General features: G+C 46.6%; 1 protein-coding gene across 3 annotated transcripts in view; it reads right to left on the bottom strand.

Annotated features, from left to right (window-relative positions):
* The window catches only part of SETBP1 (SET binding protein 1), a 361,300-nt gene that overhangs the window by 333,495 nt on the left and 4,628 nt on the right, over nucleotides 1-23,177 (bottom strand). Inside the window, exons 2-3 of one of the 3 annotated variants that reach the window (XM_059409568.1) lie at nucleotides 11,956-12,308; nucleotides 7,407-8,064 (exon numbers count right to left, since the gene is read on the bottom strand). In XM_059409568.1, coding sequence (XP_059265551.1) covers nucleotides 7,407-7,892 — 486 coding nt within the window. In that variant the 5' untranslated portion in view covers nucleotides 7,893-8,064; nucleotides 11,956-12,308. The remainder of the gene's footprint in view (nucleotides 1-7,406; nucleotides 8,065-11,955; nucleotides 12,309-23,177) is intronic. The other 2 variants (XM_059409569.1, XM_059409566.1) reach the window with 2 other exon arrangements.

Below are 23,177 nucleotides of genomic sequence, written 5' to 3'. Positions count from 1 at the left end.
GAGAACTTTCGGAGGATGTGAAATCACAGTGACGGAGAAGGGGGAGACTCTGCAAATGCCGGAAAAGCAGCCAGGGGAGAAGGCAGCGCCCACTGAACCCCTTGCTTGTTCTTAGGACACGGCTTTAACACTTTCATTTTGAGTCAAGCTTTGAGCTCAGCAGCAATCCTGGCTCAGCAGATAAATGACCACAGAGATGAAAGACCTTTGAACCATCTCTAAATAAATTCCCGTGCCAATCCCCACCACGACCAAAACAAAACAAACAAACAAACAAAAAAAAAAAAAAAACCACCAACCAACCCACTGGTGATCTGCTCTATCGGTTTGAAGCTTGTGGAGGGATCAGAAATGAGATAGTGGCACTGCTGGCCAGCAAGCACAATTCAACACAGCCTGTGGCCCTAGGAAAGCAGAATCAGCCTAGGGAAACTGGGGCTTCTGAGACACCCCCCCCCAGCCCAGGAGCCTGAAACCACTGTAGGTCACTGAGGAAGTTCCTGTGGCCCCAGTGAGGTGGCTGTTAGTCCAGGTAAGGCATACTCTGTGAGAGGCTATGCCAAGCACCCGCAGGCCCTTCCATCCCCACAAGACACCAATGAGGAGGGGTGCTGCTATTATCCCTGATTTTCACATAATTGGGATCTAGTTTCAAGAGGTTAAGTAATTCACCTCAGGTCAGACAGAGCCTGGTTATCCTCCTCCAAAGATAGACGGAACCCGGTCCACGATACAGGGGACCTAACCTCCAATCCACTCTTGGGGCAGGAACTCTTGCTAACAGATCCTTTATTCCTTACTTCAGAGAGTGAATGGCTCTTCATCAGAACAGAACACACGTTCCCTGCTGAAGACTGCCTGGTTCTCTGCAATAGCATGGCGTTCACTGAAGAATGTTCCTTGGGGATGTCCAAAGTGAGTCTGACTACCAAGGGAATGTCACAACCAAGAAGGAAAGAGCCAGCATGGTGCTTTAAACCCCCCAGACAACCCCAAATACGGAGGAGCAAAAAAGGAAAAATACTAAAAGGGAAGGAAGAACCAAAGTTTCCCAGAATATAGTCATGGAACACAAGTTTGGTAAATCTCACCACTTTCTAAATTCAACTCTGACACTTGCTCCCACGATCGTGGGCCTTGTGACACTGGGGCAGAAAGGAAATAATCTGATGACGGAACAGCGGGTCCAAATAGAGGTCAAATTTTTTGGTTATAGTAACTAGTTTTGTTAAAGAGAAAGACCTGCCCCATCTGGCAGAATGGCTCTTAAAGTTCCAGTTTTTTGAAACAGAAATTAAGACTGTAGAGGTCAGAAGCTGGTTTGGGTTTATTCTTTTCTTTCTTCCTTCTTCTTCTTCTTCTTCTTCTTCTTCTTTTTTTTAACATGGAGAAACTAAGGCTCAGGAAGGTGAATCAATCTTGCCATAATTGTTAGTGACAGAGACAGAGTTGGCGTCCAGGGCTCCTGCTCCCAAGTCCAATGTTCCATCCCCTACATGTTCAGCTGCAGATGTCAAATGCCACCTGTGGCCTCTTGGAGACAAATACTTGGCGGAGAGGGTTATTCACCACCCTTCATGCAGCTTTTAGCTATAAAATAACCTATCAGGAGAGAAACCTATCAGGAGAGAAAATTTTCAGGCACACTGATGAATAAATAGGAATGTGCTCCTTAAAAAAAAAAAAAAATCTATAGAGAGAAAACATAAAATTAAACAAGAAGGGAAATTCAGCCTCTTTGGAAGAAAAGCTGGCAAGCCCTGCTCTCCTATCAGGTTTGAGTCCAGGGTCCTTTGGGGGAAAGAAGCCCATAGCCCCAGAATTTGAAAAGACCACCTTCTCACCCCCAGAAGAAGGGAGGGCAAGCCCACAGTCAAGTGATGTACAGGAGGGACCAGAGAGGCTGCTGGGCAAAACGATGGCAAGTGAAGGACAGACCGAGTCACAAAGAGGGAGGAAGGCTCTCTGCTGGATGCCCAGGGCCACCGCCAGAGCAGAGGAGATGATGGGCATGGCGGTCAGGTATCAGGCGTTCTGAGCTACCTTCTTCCCCTTCCCCACACCCACTTCCAACGACCTAATACACTAAAATGTCATCCCCACAGAGGCTTGAGAGAGAAATGTGCCTCTCCGCACCCTATGGAAAAAAATAAAGAACTTTCACAACATTAGTGTTACCTAAAGGCTCCGCTTTAAGTTTCTCTGCCCTGAATCCCTGTCATTATGTCCCCAGAGCCCCCAACCCTTCTCTTGCCCCAGTTCAAAGTCCACTGAGCATTCCCATCACTTACCAACTTGAACGCAAACCCTGTTACTTATTTGACGTTCATCACTCCCTGCGATCTGATGCCAACCTCGCTTCCCATCTACATCCAAACTTTGTGTTTGGTACAAAAAAAAAAAAAAACTATTTAAAGAATGAGTAAATGAATGCCCAACTTACTGAACTTCCTAAGGGAGGGTCAGAAGTGCTCAGAGCAGAAAGCTAGCATCTTTCCACAGACATATGAAGATGGTGTAGGGGGGACTGCCAAGAACAAATCCCGAGCATGTTTCTAGGACCACAGCAGGTCACTGGTGGATATAAGGTTAAAGTCCTTGCTGTTGGAGGAAATAGATTCTCCTGATGAAGCTGCGAAAAGGGAAAACTAAATCCAAAGAAATGAAACAGAAGTTGTATTTTGGTTAAAAGAAGAACAAAGGAAAAACAAAAAACAAGACTTTAACTCATGAGGCTTTGAATTTTTCTCTCCAACATCCTGGCACACTTGGAATTAAGGACGATATACCAGATGATGATTCTGTCACCCTAACTAATGTGGAAGGTGTGCAAGAAATGTCCCAGTGCTTAGATCCCTACCTTCCAGTGGTCTTTTAGAGTGTGGTCACGTTGGGACTGGAATACAGCCTTAGCTTTGGGGTATAGAAAAACAGGCTTCAAAGACCAACCCTGCCCATTTGGGTTCCTGCTTTTTTGACGCAAATGAACCTCAACTTCCTCATCTGTAAGTGGGTGATATCTGCCTGGCAAGACTGTTGGAAGGACAAACAGTAAAGGTGAATCCATATAAAATAGCTAGCAGCGGGGCCTGCCACACAGCTCCACAGATCTGAACTGTTTATTACGATGTGTGCTCTGTCAATTACACATTCTTCCTAAAATCTTCCACTGAGTTATATCATGTGGAAATTAGCATCTCTATTTGACAGATATAGACACTGGGGCTTCAACAAGTTTATACTCCAGATGCGAAGCCACCAAGCCAGTTGGTGCAGATTACCACCCACATCTCCCAGCCTGGGTCACTGAAGGGAATCCCCCTCTCCTCATGCTACGGGTGTCCCTAACTCCTATGGGAAGTCCTCAGGAAAGAGGAGAGCTGTTAGCTGAGAGCCTTTCCAAAACCTGTCACTGTTGGAACATTCTATGCTCACGTGCTGTTCTTGAACTTGCTTCTAGAGATTCCGGCTTGTGTTTTCTATTGTTTTGACTGAGTGACCTAGAAGGGAACTACATGAAGCTTATGTTACTTCAGCACTTGCCTGGCTAAGTCTAACATTGCAACAATGCTGCTATTGTGGTAAGGAGGGAGCTGCCTTTACTGAGTCCATCTGCAATGCAGGTCCATCCCACGGATGATTCTGAGGCTCTGGAATATGTTCTGAATGCTCTTCTCGGCCTCCACTTCTCACCAAATGTGGTTCTTATACCTCACATAAATTCATTCATCATAAACCCACCTCCATATAGCACTTTAGTGGCCATCCTAATTTCACATGGAAGAGAGGGGATGTAGACCCTGGTGAGAAAGAGTCCATCCATCCTTGAGCCAGTGAAGGGGTATCCTCATGGGTCCCCCCTACCATCCTACCACTCAAGGGGCCATGTTGCCTGAACATCTATAATGGCTCTCTCCGATCTGGAGGATTGGTGTCAAGTTTGAAACTTGGAATAAAACTCTAGAGGACGCCACACATAGACACCTTCATCCCAAAGTAGCAGAACACGCAGAAATACACTTAGCCTAGTAAAACACTAGTTGTGATATGTAAGGAAAGCTATCATTAGCCTAAAGAGTGTGCTTTTTACAAAAACCAATGAAAAAGAAAATCATTTGGGATCCAGTATGAGCTGTCTTTGCCTAAGGCTGTCAAACAATGAGCTGAACAAAATTAATTGGTCTGGGGAAAAAAAAAAAAAAAAGAAGCACATAATGATGTAACACCCAATTTCCCCCCAGCCTCCAAGTTTGGAGGAAGAATCATGAGAAACAAAGCCAAACAAAATCCTTGTTATCCTGAAACTCTATGTCCTGTCCCTAAATCAAGGGTCAACATTTTTTTTTTTCCTTTTTGGTACGGGCCAGATAGAACATAGTTTAAGCTTTGTGGGACATCCAGTCTCTGTCACAACCACTCCATTCTGCTGTCTGAGCGCAAAGGCAGTCAAAATGTAAACAAATGGATGTGGCTCCAGTCCAACAGAACTGTATTTACGGACACTGAAATTTAAATTTCATATAATTTTCACATGTTACAAAATATTATTCTTTGTTTGATTTTTTTCCAACCATTCTTTGCCTGTGGGCTGTATAAAAACAGGCCAGGAGCTAGATTTGGCCCACAGACTAGTTTGCCGACTCCTGCTCTAAGTCAACACATATTTTCAGGTGATTCCCAAACGGGCATCTCTACCAACTCAAAGATCAGCTCAACAGAGCCTCCCTCCTTGTTCCCAACATAGGACCTAGTCCCAGGGGCCACTCCATCCACACTTCTTCAATAAGTGGCTTGCCTCATTAAAAAAGGAGGGGGGGCACCTGGCTGGCTCAGTCAGTAGAGCATGAGACTCTTAATCTCACAGTGATGAGTTCAAGGCCCACACTGCAGGTAGAGTACTTAAAAAAAAAATCCAGAACACTAGATTGTAGAGTCAGACCACTCATCTGCTGCTTACCATATGCCATCCTCATCCTTGCCTCCATCCCAAGTTCCTGATCACATATTTCACGTTCATAGATAGAAGTAAATTCTCCAAGTTCACGGCACTGAAACAGTAAGCGAGGTTTCTACTTCTCCACCTCAAGTTTGGCTTTTGCTAACTCCCTCTTTTCAAACCAATGGGAATTCCGCAAAGTAATCAAGTTAACACTCTGATCCAATAGGGATCAGAGAATGTTTCTACCATCTATCAAGGGATTAAAGCTCAGGACCGATAACTTCATGCATTTATTTCTGGATAGTAACAGCTCCAGGCATAAATAAAGGTAGGAATGATGGAGAAGTGCAGGGTGAAGCAAGCTCTGAGGAATTTAAAATTTGTGTAGATCTTCCCATCACAGTGTCAGCATAACGCAGCACCGTGAGCTGAGTTTCAGTCCTTCCCCTTCCTTTCTGTCCTTTCCAATTTCTAAGACTTAGAAACACTTGATAAGTCACCCATTCAAAGAAGTGATTTCACCTCCTTCCAGTAAAGTACACAAAGGATATCCAGCTTTTTGGGTGAGAATGACAAGCTTGAGAATTTCAGATATTGCACACTGTAGCTCTGAAATCATCCCCATGTCATAAAATCGAGAATTTTATTCTGGGGCATTCCAACAGGCAGAAGGTTACCTTTAGGAACAGTTCTGTGGCTGTATGTAAAGTCATACCTGATCAGGACAAGGGAGCTCTTTCTAGGGTAATGAATTTGAGTTTGCATACCCCAAACTGTGGGCTGTTGCTCAAGTCCTGGCAGTGAGGGGGATGGAGAGAAAACAGTTACCACAGTTTTCAAGACTACCCACCCACACAAAAATCCAACAATACACAAAGAACTGGCCATCTCAGTGGCCAGAGACAAAGATACTCATTTTCAAAGCTGAAGAGACCAAACTCCAAAGCAAAGCCTCACTTTCTAAGTGTAGCCTAATTTGAACGGTTGCATTCTCTTGCAAGTATTTCTGAAGTTTCCACAAGCATCTAGATAATCTTTGGTTTTATGACAGAGACCCCAGAAATCACCGCAACTTGTCATGAGGGCAGGCGAGGTAGGCGAAAACCCTACCTCTATGCCCTGTAAAAACAAGCTAGCTTCTAAAAATTATTACATGTTTCAAATGATAAAATAAGATGACCCATTGTCCTGGCTTGCCCAAGACTGAGGGGGCTCCTGTATGCAGGACTTTGGGTTTTAAAACTGGGATAGTCTGAAGAAACTGGAAGGTACTGGTCACCCTAGGAAATCTCTTCTCATCCAAGTCTTTGGATTTTAAATGCAACACATCAGTCAAAACACTTAGCATGAGGAAGGACACAAGCCCCACACCAAAGAAAAGAACAAGATTCCTAGTGGTTCTATTGAGAGCGACTATTGAGAAGCTCAAAAACCACTAGTAACAGAAACGTTACAGATTATCTGAGTCAGAAAGGAAAGAGGGTCATGCATATGTGCTGTTTTTAGCTAATCCATCATGTCTAGAGCCCAAATAAGATGTGGGCGAAAGTTACAAAGATGCTGATGAACTCATACCACCCTGAACCCGAAACCTCTGAAAACAATAGCGCTCCTTTCAGAGGCATTCATGAACCCCAGCGAGTTTTGGGGACAAACATTTCCCAGACTAGGGCCATTCCCTGCTATCACGGCCGGGTGCCATACCACTTTGAAGAAGGGAGGTCAATGTAACACCCTGTGATATAAATGCAATGAAACCTGGACCCATTCATTCCCAACCAAATGTCACCAGCAATCATCTTGAGAGCTGCTTGCCACCTGTTTGACTTTCAGGAGGAAAGTGACAGCCAACCAAGGTCATTCAACACCCAATCTTTAAAAATCCACACTGTGTTAAACAAAGATTCGGGCCAGTCCCCTGCCCCTTTTTCTTTTTCCAGCTTGAGCTCCTAGGGCTCACCAGCGGTTTTCAGAGCAATGATCTCCGAGCTGTCTAACAGCCTAAATCACTATGAAGATGGCTTCCTCAGTCCAGTGAGTGACTTGCCTGTTTTAGAAAGACTTACAGCGGTAACTGAAACCAAAAGGAGGTTATATAGGTCCGTGACTGTTGTGACTGACCAAAAACTTTTAACATCCCACTGTTAACTAGATGAAAAGATGCAAATATTTTGTCACAGCTTAGCCAGGTCTGACCCAGTCACTTGGCAGCTACCTAATAAATAGGAATGCTCCAGAATTATCATTCCAGTAGCTATTGATTTTCATATGGGTAGAAGATAATAATAAATTAGAAACTACACCAAGATATCAGAGGCATTTCTCCTGGAGGGCATTGAGTAGTCCATCAAAGAAATTGATAATTCCAAAATACATAAGTAAGAAGCACACAGACCTTTAACAGTTGGAGGGAGAATGGCAAAGATGAATAAACAACCAAAAAAAACCTACAAACAGCGCTCCCTACCTTCTTTTTGGAGTGGCTTCTTTCCTCCTCCTTTGTGGCTTTGCTATTTTTCCCAGCACGGGACACCTTCTGGTCACCAGATTGCTTAATGGTGATCTTGATCTCAGGTGGGCATATATAGTTCTCCAGATTCTTTGGGGGTTTCTTAGCCCGCTTGGTGGTCTGAATCTTCAGCTTCAGACTGCCCTCTGTGAAGTTTGCCTCCTTGATAGAAAATTCCTGTTCTTCCAGGCCATCTCCTGCAACCCATTTCTCGCTGTCTGCATTTGAGTTGGAATCCACATCCCGCCCTGAGCCCAGTTCATCCTCTTCCTCTGGCTCCATGCGTTCTCCGCCCACTGGGATCCCCTTTCCAGTTCCTGGAGCAGAGAGCAAAGGCTCTCCTGCACAGCCAGGGGCAGTTGGGGGCTTGGCTGAGGAGACAGGCAGGAATTCCGACTCGTCCCCCCTTTGCCGGGAGCTGCTTAAGATTTCCCTGGACTCCATGACAATCCTACAGTCTTCAGGAGTTCTCAGGAGGTGGAAGGGAAGAGAGGAAAGGGGAAAGATTAAGAAGAGAGGACACCCAAAATCCCAAGGACAAAGTGGTCCAGCTGCTGGGTTCAGAGTCCCAGGGATGGAGACACGGCCACGTGTTCAGAAGAGGTCAGATCTGCAACTGAGAAGCAGAGAGATAATTAGTCATGGCAGGAAGGAAAATGACCTCAAAAAGAACTCAATCTAAGTTCCAGAAGCCCCTTCCCTCTAATCTATGGCCATCAGGGGGAAAAAAAAATGCATATCCCCAAATTAGATTCTATTGGCAGTGAGGGAGGCGGGGACACACACACACACACACACACACACACACACACACACACACCTTCATTGAATTGTTAATTTTTATGGCTGTGGGTCCAAGAATAAAGATAAGAGAAGCAAAGTCCTCCAGTCCAATAACAAGCTAGAAGTTTTTTATATACTGAAGCCACAGCAAGCTGAGTCACCATCAAAACCAACCATGACGAAAGGGAAGTCTGAAGTGTTGAGGCAGGTCTGTGGGACCGGGGCTGGGCTGACTTCTCGCACCACTTCCCTCTCACGCGTGAAGAACAGTTTGGAAACTGAACACCACCCCCCCCACCTCCCCCGCCCCTGAAATGCCGGGGCGAAGCCCTCCATCATCTTGGAGGAACACACTTAGCTAACCTCCCGACCATTCTTTCTTTATCATTTTTCATGCTAAATTATTTCAATTACACAAAATTATCTTTATTTCTTAAAACAAACGCAGAGCTTAGATGCAGGCTTGAAAGAGGAAAACAGAAAGAGTTCAGTGGAGAATCAGTTCGAATGCTGTGATTAATGCAAAACAATCGCTAAAAATGTTTTTGTCCTCACAAAAGATATTTAATCATGATCAATTATTTAGATAAAAATAGCCATTCAAGACAGTTTTAATTCCCTCTCTGGTCCTTAAACGAAGTAGCATTCTGTCTTTGTGGCAACAAAAAAGAGAAAAGAGAGAGAGAGGGAGCATTTCACAGGCCTTTGGAAATGCCAGGAATGGTTCTTCCGACCTCTCCACCTCTGCAACCCTGGAGCTTTGATTCTGCCTTCCTCCCAGAGGAAACTAGAAACATCAGTCGGGTCAGACCATCACAGGACCAGCTAAACTATCCCTCACCCTTACTCACCACATGTCCCATTAGTCCCAATTTCAGACTCATCATCTTCAAAGCCCCAAAAGAAGCTCAATGCTTATCCTCAAGAGAAAACTGAGAGCCCTTGGGGCCACACAAAACTCCAATACTCCGTCTCCTTCCACCCCTAGGCTGTAGGTGAGATCACACTCGAGCCTTCTTAAGTGGCTCAAAACGCTGAGGTTTCCCAGCAGAAGACATTACCACCATACACCTTCGGTTTCTACCTTGGAGCCCAGCAACGTATAAGGTATTAACCAACACCTGTGCTGACCAGAAAATGCCCAACAACAGTTGCAAAGGCACACTCAGAACAGCCAAAAACAAAGCCTGGAGACTAGGCATGTATTTTCTCCCTCTAGAATCAGGACATTTTCAGCCGACATCCTGGGAGGAAGCTAGCCAGCAAGGCAGCCAGGGTTGCAAGGGTGAACCTGCTCCCCAGAGGAACCCAGGTGCGTATTCGGCTCCTGGAAACTGCTCAGCCCTGCAGAAAGACACATTTACAACTGCTTCCTCTTGGGGGAAAACCCAGTGAACGCAGCATTTCTAGAAGAGAAGAGGCTTCTAGACAGAGAGAGTGAGAGCAACTTCCCTGAATCTGCCACACAAAGACTGAACAGCCACCTGTGCCCCAGGCTATCAAAGGGACCAAGTCCCCACTTAGGGGCAGGGGAGGGCAGTGAGACCCAATGACCACTGAAGATTCTTTTACTTATAAGATTCTTTGTCTCATCTAGACTGGTCTGCCTACCACCCCAAAACTTTATATAATTTTTCAAAAGTCAGATTCAAGTCAACATTCATTCTGGCATCGCGCACCATACTAGCTGTTGGAGGAGACATGCGGATGCCTTAGAATGTGTTCCTATTTCTCAAGCAGCAATTGTCCAGCAGACCTTTCTCGGCTTGTACCTCAAATCCACCGGAACTGCAAACCATGCTTTATGGTAGTGCCTGGTGGTTTACTTCCCCTGGCAGGAATCTTCAACATTACCTTTTAATTCCCAGGTATGTACGATGAAACTATCCTTGTGTCAGGGAAAAAATGACACAAGTTCTCCACTAGAAGTTCCTAAATGAAATCCATTTGGAACTTTGAATGACTACTGCAGGTTCTGTGATGAAAACGAGATGATGAAATCTGACTACAGGGGAATGGAGAGCAGTGTGCAATGGGCATATTACGAAGACAGTATCTTCCATTCAAAAAAAAAGATTCCCTTCAGAATTCCTTAGGTTTGAAGGTAGAAATCGTTAACTGATGTAGAAGACCATGCCCCAAAACTTAAAGCTCAAGTCATAAGAGGTTTGCCAAACATGAAAATCCAACAATCTGTTTTTCAGTTCTCCTCCAGTCAAGATCCTAAGATAAGAAGGGAAATACAGTCTCTTTCCTCAGGGAGCTTCTATTCTTGAAGAGGGATCTGGAAAATGACTGGAAAATGACTGAAACAGAGCAGATATTTACATGAGCGATAGTAAAGGAGAGAAACAAAGGAAAGAGAAAATGTTTCCTCCTTGGACAAAGTAGAGATAAATCGACAGGAATGCACAGGAAAGGCTTCAAGGAGAGCACAGAATCTGGCTTTGACCTTCAAGGGCTTCAGCAACAGGTCGAGTGAGAAGAAGGAAGACACAAGGGACAGCATGAGGCAAGGCCTGGGGCAGGAGCTTGCAGGGTGACGCTCATGAAAGAGCATCTTGCTGATTTTCAGCCAAGAGGTGCTGAACGAAATAGGGACCGGTGGAAGGTAAAGCTGGATATAAAGGGTACGGCCAGATCAGGGACACCCTTGCCTGCAATGTTAATGAGCTGGATTTTATCTTACAGGTAATGGGAAGCCATTTAAGGGATGTCAGTAGGAAAGGGGCACTATCAAAGCTGTGCTTTAGGAAGATAATTCCAGCATGCAGTGTAAGGGATGAATTAATGGAACCTGATAGTAGAGGCAGGGGGACCAGGTGGAGGCACAGCAGAAATTCAATTCTTGCTGCACAGGGACCTGAACCAGGGCAGTCTGACTATGACATGATAAATACCAGAGATCAAACAGTAATGTACTTTCAATCAGCCCAGGGTTCAGGAGCACATCACTTCCAGTCTCTGCACACTGGTCTCACCTTAAGAATCCAGTCTTAGGGCTCATTGGCCACCAACTCGCATTTCCTATTCAAATCAAACCAGTCCCCACAGTGGCATTACACACACATAAAACTCTTCCCTCTTGGTATTTTTACAGGATCTTTTCCTATATCCCTTCTACCTACCCACACAATGACTGGCATACAGTTGGTCCTCTCCCAATGTCTGTCACAAGAAGGAATGAACAAACAAACAAACAAACAAACAGATCCGAAGCCTTCCCATATTTTGAGGTCAATGCCCAAGTCTACACTTTTCCATGGCAACATTTTATAAACTCTGGACCTCTGCCTCCACGCCCTGGCCTGTCTTACACTGCACCCGGCTGGAGAGCTTGCCACTATATCCTAGTCTTGCATTGTCTTCTAGCTGTTTTGAGTACACAAATTGTATTTCCCTTCCTCGATTACAATTCAGTCTTAGGCTGAGACCAAATGTGGTTTACAACTCTTACATTCGCTTCAGCACCCAGTGCAGGACCGGGCCCCTGAAGGACTTCAAGTTCTCTCTGAAAGAAAATGAATTAAGCTCCCTGACAGCTAGTCCAAGTCTTGTGGTCCTAAGGACTCCCACTGTCGCTCTGCCCGCCCAAGCACCCTCTGCAAAATTCACGCGGTCCACGCTGAGGATTACAGTCTAGCCCCCGACGTCCACACGCACCCCCCCTCACCTTAAAAAAATAAAAAGAAGCTTTCAAAAGTGAAGAGCAAAGAAACCCAACCTGTCTGTTTACTTCACCAGCACACAGAGCTGTTGTTCTTCCTTTGCCTTCTTCCCGGCACGTACCTGACACCCCAAATTCACAGTTCGCTTTTTTCGGTGAGTCTGGAAGACAACTGAGAGTTCTCCTGCGGTGCACCCCTGCCAACACGTGAGCGTGAGCACAAGCACCCACTTGCACACTCCCAGGGGAGGGAAGCCAATGCAAGGTGAAAACCTTTTGCCTTGTCACATTCCAGCAGTCAGCGACTCCTCCGAAGGGGGTGGAGGGGGCGGGTGCACAATGGACACTCTGTACTTGGCTCCGGCTCCCAGTCCAACTAAAGTTAACCCTTCCGTGGCTGCCTGCAGGACCTGGTGACAGGGGATAGGAGGAATCAGACTTGCTAAGGAAATAACTGCCCAGCAGGTCCCATGGAAACAGGGGGGCGAGAACCAGGGTGGTGAGTTAGAAGAGAACATGGTGGGGAGGAGTCCAGGTACGTGCCCTCTGCTCCTGCCTGGCTCTGCCACCCACAGTGACTGTTACACAGGCCACTCGGAGTCCCTTACTCCATACTTCTCTCAGCAATGAATGGAGGGAGGGCTCTTCCAGACTCAAGCCTCTAACTTTACCCAACACAGCCACAGACCTATGGGGGCACTCCAACTTAGACGGTGTGAACCTTCAGAATTATTTCTCTGAGGGATCAGGGAATCCTGCTTGGCTAGACGTGTCTCAGAACCTGAATGAGTCCCAGGGAATACATTCTTTCTTCATGCCGGCAATCCCCGTGTCTACCACAGTGCCCAGCACATACTGGACACTCAGGAAATGCTGGTTGACCATCATCCACCTCTCCCGTCTGCTCTGCTCCCAGGGCACTACCCACACACAGGCCATCCGTCAGCACGACTGCTACCTTCCAAAGAGACAATATGGTGGAACCAGCAGAGCCTGTGGCATATTTTGTTAAACAGAATTTGAGTTCTGTTGAACTCAAAACGTGGATTCTGGACCTAATCCTGTCAAGTAGGAGCCTTCATAAGCACTCTCTGGGCCGCTATGTCTCATCAACAAGATGGAACAAATGTCTTCCTGATCTACCTTATTAGGTTATAGCTTTTATTTTTTTTTTAATAGAACCACATGCTCCTTATAAAAATAAAAATAACACTTGCACCCCATACCGTCTTAGAGGCAAACAATCACAAACATGGGAAGACTCCTCCCCCTCATTCCTGACCTTCCCCGCTCCCCCAGAACGCTTCCCCTGAAGCCCCACTGCAGTCAGTTCTGTGCTCTGCGAATCCCCATAAGGCACCTCTTCCGTCTTTATCTGCCAAAGCATAATCCTTGGGCTAGGACCTCTCTCCCTCAAAACTCTGAAGACCGTCTTCTAACATCTGAAGTAACAGAGGAGAAAATGGAGGCCAGCCTGGTCTGTTTCCTTTGTAGGCACCTTGTTTTAGGCCGTTACAGTCGAAGATTTTCCTTCCATTCCATTAGAATTTTATTAACGACAAAATGAGTATAGCATGGATCTCGTTCCTTTTATTTTTCCCACGACACGATGAGCCTTTCGGAGTTACAGAGGCAGGTTCTTCCTAGTTTGGGAATCTCCTCTTCGATCATTCCTTTAGATATTTCTTCTATTCAGTGTCTTAGGCTTCTTTCTCAATTTTTCCCCAGAACCCTCACTTCAGACTCTCATCTTTGTCCCCGATTGCCTCTCACGTTTCCATTTCTTGATTTTGCGCTATGGGAGTGAGCACAAACCCTCAAACTACCCTCCATAATAGCAACGGACTTCGACTTCCCGTGGCGGTCTCCCTCTGCTATTGCACAGCTTGTATCCCGCTCTCCTTTCTCTACCTCATTCATCCTCCTTCCAGCCGACTCTGATGCCTTTAGATGCCCGCGTCCTCCCTCTGTTCCTTTGTGCTCTTAGCCCACCAGGGCCACGTTTCTTCCTGCGCAGATATCTGGCATCTTCCTAAAATTCTTATTCTGCCGTTGGAATAACTAATGTTCATGATACGCTCCTTTTACCTTACTTGGGTATTTTTCGCTCTAAGGCCTCATGTTGGTTCTTTCTCTTTGCTCATGTTCTCAATGAGGAGAGTGTCCTACAGAGCAATCTTGACCTACAGAGAAAGCACTGGGCTGCTTTGGACTCTGCATCTGGAAGGCACTCAAATCCTCCTTCTCTAGGGCTATGGCTGCTATCAGTGAACCCATCATCTCGGATTCTCACCAACAATAACAGCAGTGGGCCAGAGCCAGCCCCTGAGAACCTGTCCTGTATCTCTCTTCCCAACTCCACATGCAATGGGGTCAGGCTGGTAGCTTGAAAACCTGCTGTGGTAGGAGCGTTTACACCAGAGGAATCAGCAAACTCCACAAATCGCAGCTTAAAAACAAACCTGGAGAACAAGGCATTAAGCATTTACTAGAACACCACTGACAGTAGACATCTATCTGTGACTATTTTGCTGGACTCTGAGAACTTTTTCTGCCAGATGCTCTGAAACTCTGAAGAGCTGAAATGCCTACTAGGCCCTGTGACAAGGCTCTTTATATCTCCCTCAGAGCTGGACTTGACCCACCTATGCCCAGAAGTCAACACCCTACTTCCACTCCTCCCAAACCTCCCTCCTTCCATCTCGTCCATTTGTTTCCTGAAAGCTGTAGACTTTGATACTATGTATAACGATGATAGAAGGGATGCTGTCTTACTCAAGTCGCCCATGCAGGAGACCTGATGACTGCTGATTTTTCTAGTTAACAGAAATTAGGCATTTCCAATCTTAGAAGGCAAATGGTATAAAAGAATGGAGTGTAATTCTACCTCCCCACAGATAGGGAAGCTAATGTGTTTCGACCTAGGCTCACTGGCCTAAAGCTTTAAGAGTCCCTTCCCAGATACTTTCAGGAGACTGGCAGTCTGACTTTGATTTGGGGGGTAGATGAGTGTTCATCTTTCTTTATGTCACCTAAGGTATTTAGGTGGGGAGTCAGAAGTGGCCCTTCCCATTTGACGGATTTGGCATGGGCCTTGGAACTTCCTCCTGTCCCCTTGAGTTAAGGTCTTCATTACTCAGGCCCAGGTCAAATAGGGACTGTATTAGGAGTCCCTATTTTGTGCCTTTAGAGCATAGAGCTTTTCCTCACTGGCATTTATTATATTTTATAAACACGCATGATGCCCTTGGTTGTAACTCTGTACCCTGTCTCCTGCCGCACTAGATGGTAAGCCCCTGAGGGTAAGAGTTGTATCTGCTTGGTTCACCGTGGAATCCCCAGAGCCTAGTACAGCCCCTGATCCATGGAGCAACACTCCAAATTATTTGCTGAGTAAATGCTGAATGAGAGACTGTGTCAGAGGCCACCAAAAGTCATTTGACTGAGGTGCCCATGACTCTGAGTGATGCATCCCTAAAATCCTTCCTACGGTAGAAATACCCAGAGTCAATGCTCCATAAACACTGATAAATTGATCAAGTGACCCAACCCTTACTCAGCTCTTAATCAATGAGGGCAAGGGCAGCTCTGCATCATGGCCCTCTAACCCTACATACACACCAGTGGCCCACAGCAAAGAATGAAGGTCAGATTCAGTGGCTTCTTTCTACCAGGTACCTGGGTGGTAGCTTCCTGACCACAGATGGCCTCCTCCAAGCAGTGTTGCTTCAGTGCTGCCCCCCCCCCCCCACATTCCCCAATGGTCCCTGCTGAGCTATGGCTCCCCCAAAGTCCCCTGTTTTGCATTGCTTCAAGGGATTCCCTACTAATTCCTCTGGCTGCCCTTTTTCCTTTCTCTACATTGTCACCTCTAAGTCATCCTCAGGATTTGGGTCAACTTGCACATCCTTCATGAAGGCTGGCTAGACCTTCCTTTTCCATTCTTTTCCTGTTGTGTGTACACAAGCATGTGCACACACACACAACTCTCTCTCTCACACCCATAAATGGTCTTGCTCTCGCTTCCCTGGGCATTCTGCTATCCAAGCATTCAGCAAAGTGTACTACAATGTTCCCTTTACTTATTTATCTCTCCCACCAGACCAGAAACTCCACAGCGGTAGGGGCTGGGTTTCACATGGATCTCTGAGACACTTCAGAGCACAAGGAGCACACAAAGTAAGGATCCGACAGCCAGTGTCCAAGCTACATTTCCCCTTGAAAAGAAGAATGGAAGGAACACCAATCTGATGTCACATGTTTCGATTACTTAGCCTCTTTTTCCCACTTACTAACTGCTCCTAGAAAATAGGTTTATACTATTCAAGTCTCATTTGGAAACTGGGTTATAAACCTACCTCAAGGGTTGTTTTGAGAAGTAATTGGAGATTAAAGAAGATATTTATGAAAGAGCATGCTGGGATCACCTTGGTGGACGCTCAAATTTTTTGGTAAATGTGATTTCCTCCCCAGTCTGTGTCATCTAAGCTAGTATTTGGCTAATTGCTGCCTCTCTTCACAGATCCCAAGAAAAGCCTGAGGGACAGGGGTTGGAGGCCAACCTCCCCAATCTCCCTATACAATGGGAAGCACATACAAATAGTTTAATTTGCACCTGCTAACTTGAGTGTTTGATGTTGTTTGAGTATTGCTTTTTTCTTCTTCCCAGTTTGTCTTATGGAGGAAAATGACTGAGTTTAGTACAAATTACAGGCTCAATTCCCCGCTCTGCCAACTGGAGTGAGTGGCCTTGGGCACGTTCCTTTTTCTCCCTGTGTCTCCCCAACCCCACCTGTAGAACGAAGGGATGCAATTAGGTGAACTCTGTGACCCCCTGCAGCTCTGATATTCCCGGGTGCTAAGCCTTATTCCTGCAACTTGACAACCAGAGTCCTCCTAAGGCTGGGCTGGTAACTTCCACCTCCTTATAGATCATGCTGGGTCTGTGGCTTTCATCTGGCTGAGCCGAATGCAGCAGGAAGGAGTAGTCCCGGTGTTCAGGGATCCCCATGACAGGGAGACAAGCAGAATCAGACTCCTGAGGCCTAAAGCTGCACACTATGCCCTAACCAACAGTTTCAGCTCTAGCTTCAAAAACAGTGCCTCCTCTGGGAACCAATAACACAGCACAACAGCATGAGCCTTGGGGCCCCTGGGGGAAGATCTCTAAAGCGCTGGCCGGCCGGGGCAGTCTCCCAGTTAGTAGGGCAAGCCGGCCGGGGCAGTCTCCAAGTTAGTAGGGCAAGCTCTACCTCTCGCCTATCACCTGGTACCTGTGACCTCCATGCAGTCAAGGAAAGCCCACCCTCGCCGGGAGTGAGGGTGTAACCAATGACCTCAACAGGCGTGATGAGTTTAATCGAAACAGCAGCCCAGCTATACAGAAGACCTGTCCTCATTTTACAGATGTAGAAATAATAGTCCAGAGAGGTTAATAATTTGCTCATGAGCCCGCACTCTTTCTACCACATCCACAATCAAATTCAGGGTTTATATGATTCCAAAGCCTACAGTCTTACTTTCACGGGATAATGTTTCTTTAAAATAAAAGGTGGTGCTGGCTTTTAATGCAGCAGCCCTGGCTACTTCTACAGATGTGAGCTCCAAGACCAGTCTGCCGTCTGACTCACCACATCACTTCCAATCCTGGGTATCAGCTCTCTCACCTGCCCTCCTAGTCTTTTCACAGAACTGTACAAGGACAACAGGAAGTAACATACGCAGAATAGCACCCCAGGAGCTGAAATATGGCAGACCTGTAAGAAAGAACCGTGTGATCACATTTCATGTCCAAGCAGAAGCGAGAGAGCCACCTGGCAAAGAAAAGGATCCTAAGTTTTAACATGTATCTAGGATACAATGGGTACTTCAGGTTTTTTATTGGATTTAACCCTGAGATGCGCCCATTTTATTTATTTATTTGACAGACAGAGATCACAAGCAGGCAGAGAGGCAGGCAGAGAGAAAGAGAGGAGGAAGCAGGCTCCCCACTGAGCAGGGAGCCCGATGCGGGGCTCGATCCCAGGACCCCGGGACCATGACCCGAGCCGAAGGCAGAGGCCTTACCCACTGAGCCACCCAGGTGCCCCATGATGCGCCCATTTTAAAGATAAAAAAACTGATGTTGAGGAAGTAATTTAAATCACTGAAGTAGTGCTCTTTGACTCCAAATGTCACTTACTTCCCACCGACTCATAATGCCACCAGTCTTTAAACACCCAGAGTTAGGGGTCAACGTAAGCTCTGGTCCTCCACCCGCCATTTATAAATTGGGGACAAAAATTATAGGCCTACCATGAAGGCAAAGGGGAAAAACTAAAAAATCCAACAAATAAGAAGTTCCCTAGTCCTTCTCTCAAGGGCCTCTGGTTTCGAACCCACTCCCTATTCAGCCCTAATTCAAGTTCCTCAACTTCTCAAGCATCTCATTCCACAATTGCTTTGCTCACTGCCATTCGGATCTACAGTATAACCTGACACCTGCGTGTCTGCGCTTCTGCCACAGAGGGGATGCTGGGCCTGCCAGAGCTCAACAAATATTAGCAGCACTTCCGTTCCTTGACGATATTCCTTCTTCAGCAATCTTGAACTGCCATTTAAATACTGCACTGTTATGAAAACGTGTAGATGTCCTTCTCCAATGGTACTTTAAATTCCTGTTGATGAATACCAGCACCAGGGCACTGTTGGTCCCCAGAGTAGCTGATCCCTACTCTGAATGCTTGTATATAGTTTACTATTTATTCTAAAGATGCCTATAGACCTTTGACCAGACCAAAGAGCTGGTAGCTGACAAACCCAGTGGTGGATGGGACAGTCAGATGTCGGGGTTCTCTCTTGTGTGGTATGTGTGAACGTTTTCTGATGGGCACATCCTTCTGGTCCTCGTGTCTACTCCCCTTGCATTCTGAAAACTGGTCATGGCTCCCATCTCAACATGCAGCCTTAGCCTTCCTCTCACAGGACCCCGTTTCATCTGTCTTGCTCCCCTGACATTGCACAGAACACTGGTCCCTAAGAAGTGATCTTCTTTCTGTCCCTACATTAACAAAACGAGTATCTTCTCTGGGGCTCTGAACGTATGCAAAAATGTCCCATTGTTCAGGACTCAGCCCAGGCCCCACCTGCTCTCCAAGCTCTCTGGGATCTGCCCAACCCCCCGAGGTTCTGGCCCTCCCTGGGTTCCTACCGCAGTTCATTTAGTCCTAGGTTACTGTCCTCTGCTACTCCTCCCCTGGTTTTCATAAGTTCTTACAAAGTCTTCTACAAGACTGAAAGCAGAGACAGTGTCCTCTCCATCTCTTGGCATCCCCCCTGGGCCCATCAGGGTCTGGTCACATGCATGTGTAAGTGGCAACAAGCAAACAAAGTCTGTTGAGTCAAAGGGCTGAAAAGTTGATGAGTATGAATGAAAACTCTGGACAGCTAGACTGTGGGTCCAACTTAGAGGCCCCAGTGATTGGTCTTTCCCACTGAGCAGACCTCCCATCAGCAAGATGCCTCCCATGGGTGATCTGCCCACCAACCTCAGCCAGCTGGACCTTGATTGTCAGGGCTGTCCGGCCCCTGCCAGCTGCCCTGCTTCCTCGTGATTAGCGCTTGCTTGCCTGTGGCAATGCCAAATGCACATATGAACTTTGTTCCACCTCTGCTTTTGTGCCAAAGCTATTCTACCCACCAAGAACCTCCTCCATTCCAATTCTATTGTCACACCCCACACCACATCCTCCTCGAAGCCTTCCCTGACTGCTCCTGATCATACAAATACTACAATTCCATCAGATTGTGCTCCCACTTCAGCTGCAGAGTGAAGCTTTCCATTGGAGCTATGCATGTCTCTACAGATACACTGTCCACTCACCAAGGGCAAAAGTCATGTCTCCTACCAGACCCTATCCACCTAAAAGCATCAGGAACAATGGCTTGCACAGCGGCAATGTTGAGATTTTAATAAGTATTTGTGGATCAAAAAACTCAAAAAACTGTAAGCAAGCTCTTGAGTACAAAATAACAAGCAGAAAGAAGGTCCACAGGAGTCTTAAAACAAATCATTCTTTTTGGGGCACCTGGGTGGCTCAGTCATTAAGCGTCTGCCTTCACTCAAGTCATGTTCCTGGGGTCCTGGGATCAAGCCCTGCATTGGGATCCCTACTCAGTGGGGAGCCTGCTTCTCCTCCCACTTTCCTTGTTTATGCTCCCCTCTCACTGTCTATCAAATAAATAAAATCTTTTAAAAAATTTTTAAAAAAACAATTCTAATTTTTAGCCAACATTATTAATCCATACTTAAAAAAAAAAAATCAAAGCTCTCATTCCTCAAATAATAGGTCACAGGCAGAGCCACCAACAACTGCAAGGGACTTGCCACCCAGATTTCATTATTCTGCTGCAAGCACAACAATGGTGTCCCAACTGCTTCTGATAAGTATTCTCATCAGGCTACTGCTTTGAATCAATCAAATTCAAAATCTCCAGTTTCCCCCATCTCTCCAGCCCCAAGTTCAAACTCAAGCAGCTTCTTTCCACTGAGAGAACTGCAAAATCTTTGGCAGATAGAAGGAACAGTGAAGAAATTGCTTTTCACCAAGTTAGGTTAATGGTGTTGCTTTTTATTTTTTTTTATACCCATCCCAAGTAAGTCTTAGCGTAAAAATAACTGCTTCATCTTGGTGGCTTGCAGAACCTCCCTCTTCCTAAATATCCAACCAGTGTGCTCCTCAGTGACTAAAAATTCCTGCTGAACTTTCACAGGCCTCAGATTCAAAGCCCAACGTTCCTGATCGCACCCCAACCCAAATCACAGAGGCTTCTGGCTTTGGACAGACTGGGGAACATGCTCTTTGACCTCAAAGTGCACAGAAGCCAACTCACTAGCCACTACCAAACACAGCCAAAGCAGGGGCAGACTCTGCTATGGGGATGGAGAGGACAGCTCAGGAGCACAGGCATGGCCTCAGCTTCCGTGCCCGGTGGAATCCACACAAAACAATAACACCCCGCCCCCCAGATCCAAGAGGTCCACGAAAACAGATTCCAGATGCCTCACTGGCGCAGGAGGTAGCAGCCTTCACTTAGCCATCCGCACTCTCTCCTTGTCTCCGTGCAGCTCTCTCACCAAAGAGATGGGTTTGGATGGTTGTTGGGGTGCCATTAAATGGGTCTGAGGAGCTCTGAGTTTTAAGAAAAGAAAAAGAAAAAAAAAAAAGCTTCAAAATCCCTGGGACATTTTTAGCTACACAATCACTGAATTTCAGAATGGTCCCCTCTTTCCATATCAATCAAACCCTTTTACTTCAGGACGCCTCCAGCAAGGGACAAGACAGCTCAGACTGTCCTCCATCAGAGGCTGACAGGTGGCCAGCCCAGCCCATGGCCTGCTTCCCTCAAGCCCTACCCTGGACCTGCCCCGCCGAGTGCATTTCTCTGCACCAGCTTCCTTTCCATTGCGGCCAGGCTTGCTCAGTCACCGAGGAGTGGGCAAGCACTTGGACTAAAGCAACAAAGAAGATTGCATGGTTAAGTGCCAAAAAGAGTGTGGTGGACAAAAAAAAAAAAAAGCAACTGGAATTTTCAGAGAAAGCCAAGAGCTGGGTGCACCAGTGTGCCAACGAGGCTCTAGGAGGCACTTCAGAAACAGCTGATGATTGGATGAATGAGTGAATCCACGGATGGTAGGATGTACATGGGGTAAAACATCATTACCTCGTAGGCTTGGAGGGAGAGACGGAGTGGGTGATTGCCCCTGAAAGATAGCCAAAAGTATAAAAAGCCATTAACACAAGTGGTTCTCATTCACTCTGTGTAAGAGGTGCACACTGTGCTCCTTCACGGATTCTACCTCTGCATAAATTCTGCCATTCATTCACAGCATGGAACTCACTCCCAAGGAGGAGCCCCTCATGGGGCCAACCTGGTCCCTTTCTTGAAGGACTCATAGCCAAGGGCGGTAGTGACAACAAACAGCAAGGCAGCCTGAGCTGTGAGCCGGTTGCCAGGCAAGTGCTTGAGACCCGAAGTGCTCTGGAGACCGGGGTGCAGAGCTGAGAGCTGGTCTGATGTCCTAAGAGGTGCATGCTCTGGCGAAAAGGGACCCATCGGGACACCTTCCAGAGAGGAGGCAGCAACACAGAGCCAGCCCAGGTGCGGAGGCGGACACACGTCCAGAGGGCCCAAGGTGAGAGAGGAAACAGGTCTGATGGGAGCAGAGGTCAGCAAGTGTTGTGTAAAATGGGGATCACTGGAGAACACTGCCTGGTGTGTGGTGCATACAGGCTGCTGGACAGGGCCAGCCAGGAATCACGGGAAAGAGAAAGAGAAGCAATCGAGGGGAGGCCAGCAGCAAACCGATTGTGAAGAACTTTCCTGACTCTAGACAATGTACTAGGTTTGCTGGGACTGAGGCAATCTTGCTAGGAGTTCTTTTCTTAAGAGAGGCTCAACACTTCAACCTAGATGCTACTGCTCAGCCCCTGGGGCTCCTTATGGAGAGTCTCCCTCTCATTCTCTCTCCCCCTTTGCCCGGACTCTGTGCATGTCCATGTCTTTTTCCTTTTGTTCCTCTCATTTCCTAGCGAAGAACATTTCCTGAGCCCCAACATCTGCGAGCCCAAACTGCCTATTATCTGAGACTCTGAGTCTTAGATACACATGGCTTATACAAGGCATTGAATAATTCAACTGATTTCAAACATGTATGCACACATTTTTCTTATGAGTCAACTCATGAGCAGAAAACAAGTATCCCCCAACTGTCTTAGAACCCAAGGACTCCTATAGGCATTTCTGGTCACACCAGAGGGTTATTAACCTCTGGGCTACGGAGACAATAATCCCAGGCACAGATTTCCAGGAGGCAGCATGGAAATCCTCTCAGAGTTCAATTACAGAAATTAGCTGGTATTATTTAATCCTCCCAACCCCTGTGAAGTAGGCAGGGTAAGCATGTTTATCCCTATTTTCCTGATTAGGTTACTGAGGCTCAAAGAGGTTAAATAACTTGCCAAGAGTCCTTTAGCTGGGAGGTAGTAAGGACAGGATCTGAAGCAGATCTTGTCACTTCAGGTGTGATGCTGTTCACACTTTAACAGAGCCTTGGGGTCCCAGGTAAAAGTTCTGCAATTCTTATCTGCTTACTATTCATTCATTCTCCTGCCCCCACCCCCATAGCACTTAGAAAGGTGGACGCCTAGGCCTGCCAGGGATCAGCTCAGCTGACTTCGCTTACAATTATTTCTCAAGAGTCTGTGGACCCCAATTCATCATCAGTTCCTGGGAAGGGC

The sequence above is a fragment of the Mustela nigripes genome, chromosome 8 (assembly GCF_022355385.1).
Source record: "Mustela nigripes isolate SB6536 chromosome 8, MUSNIG.SB6536, whole genome shotgun sequence".
NCBI lineage: Eukaryota > Metazoa > Chordata > Mammalia > Carnivora > Mustelidae > Mustela > Mustela nigripes.
The sequence above is the reverse complement of the archived record's forward strand: the minus strand, read 5'-3'. Positions and strand labels throughout refer to the sequence as shown.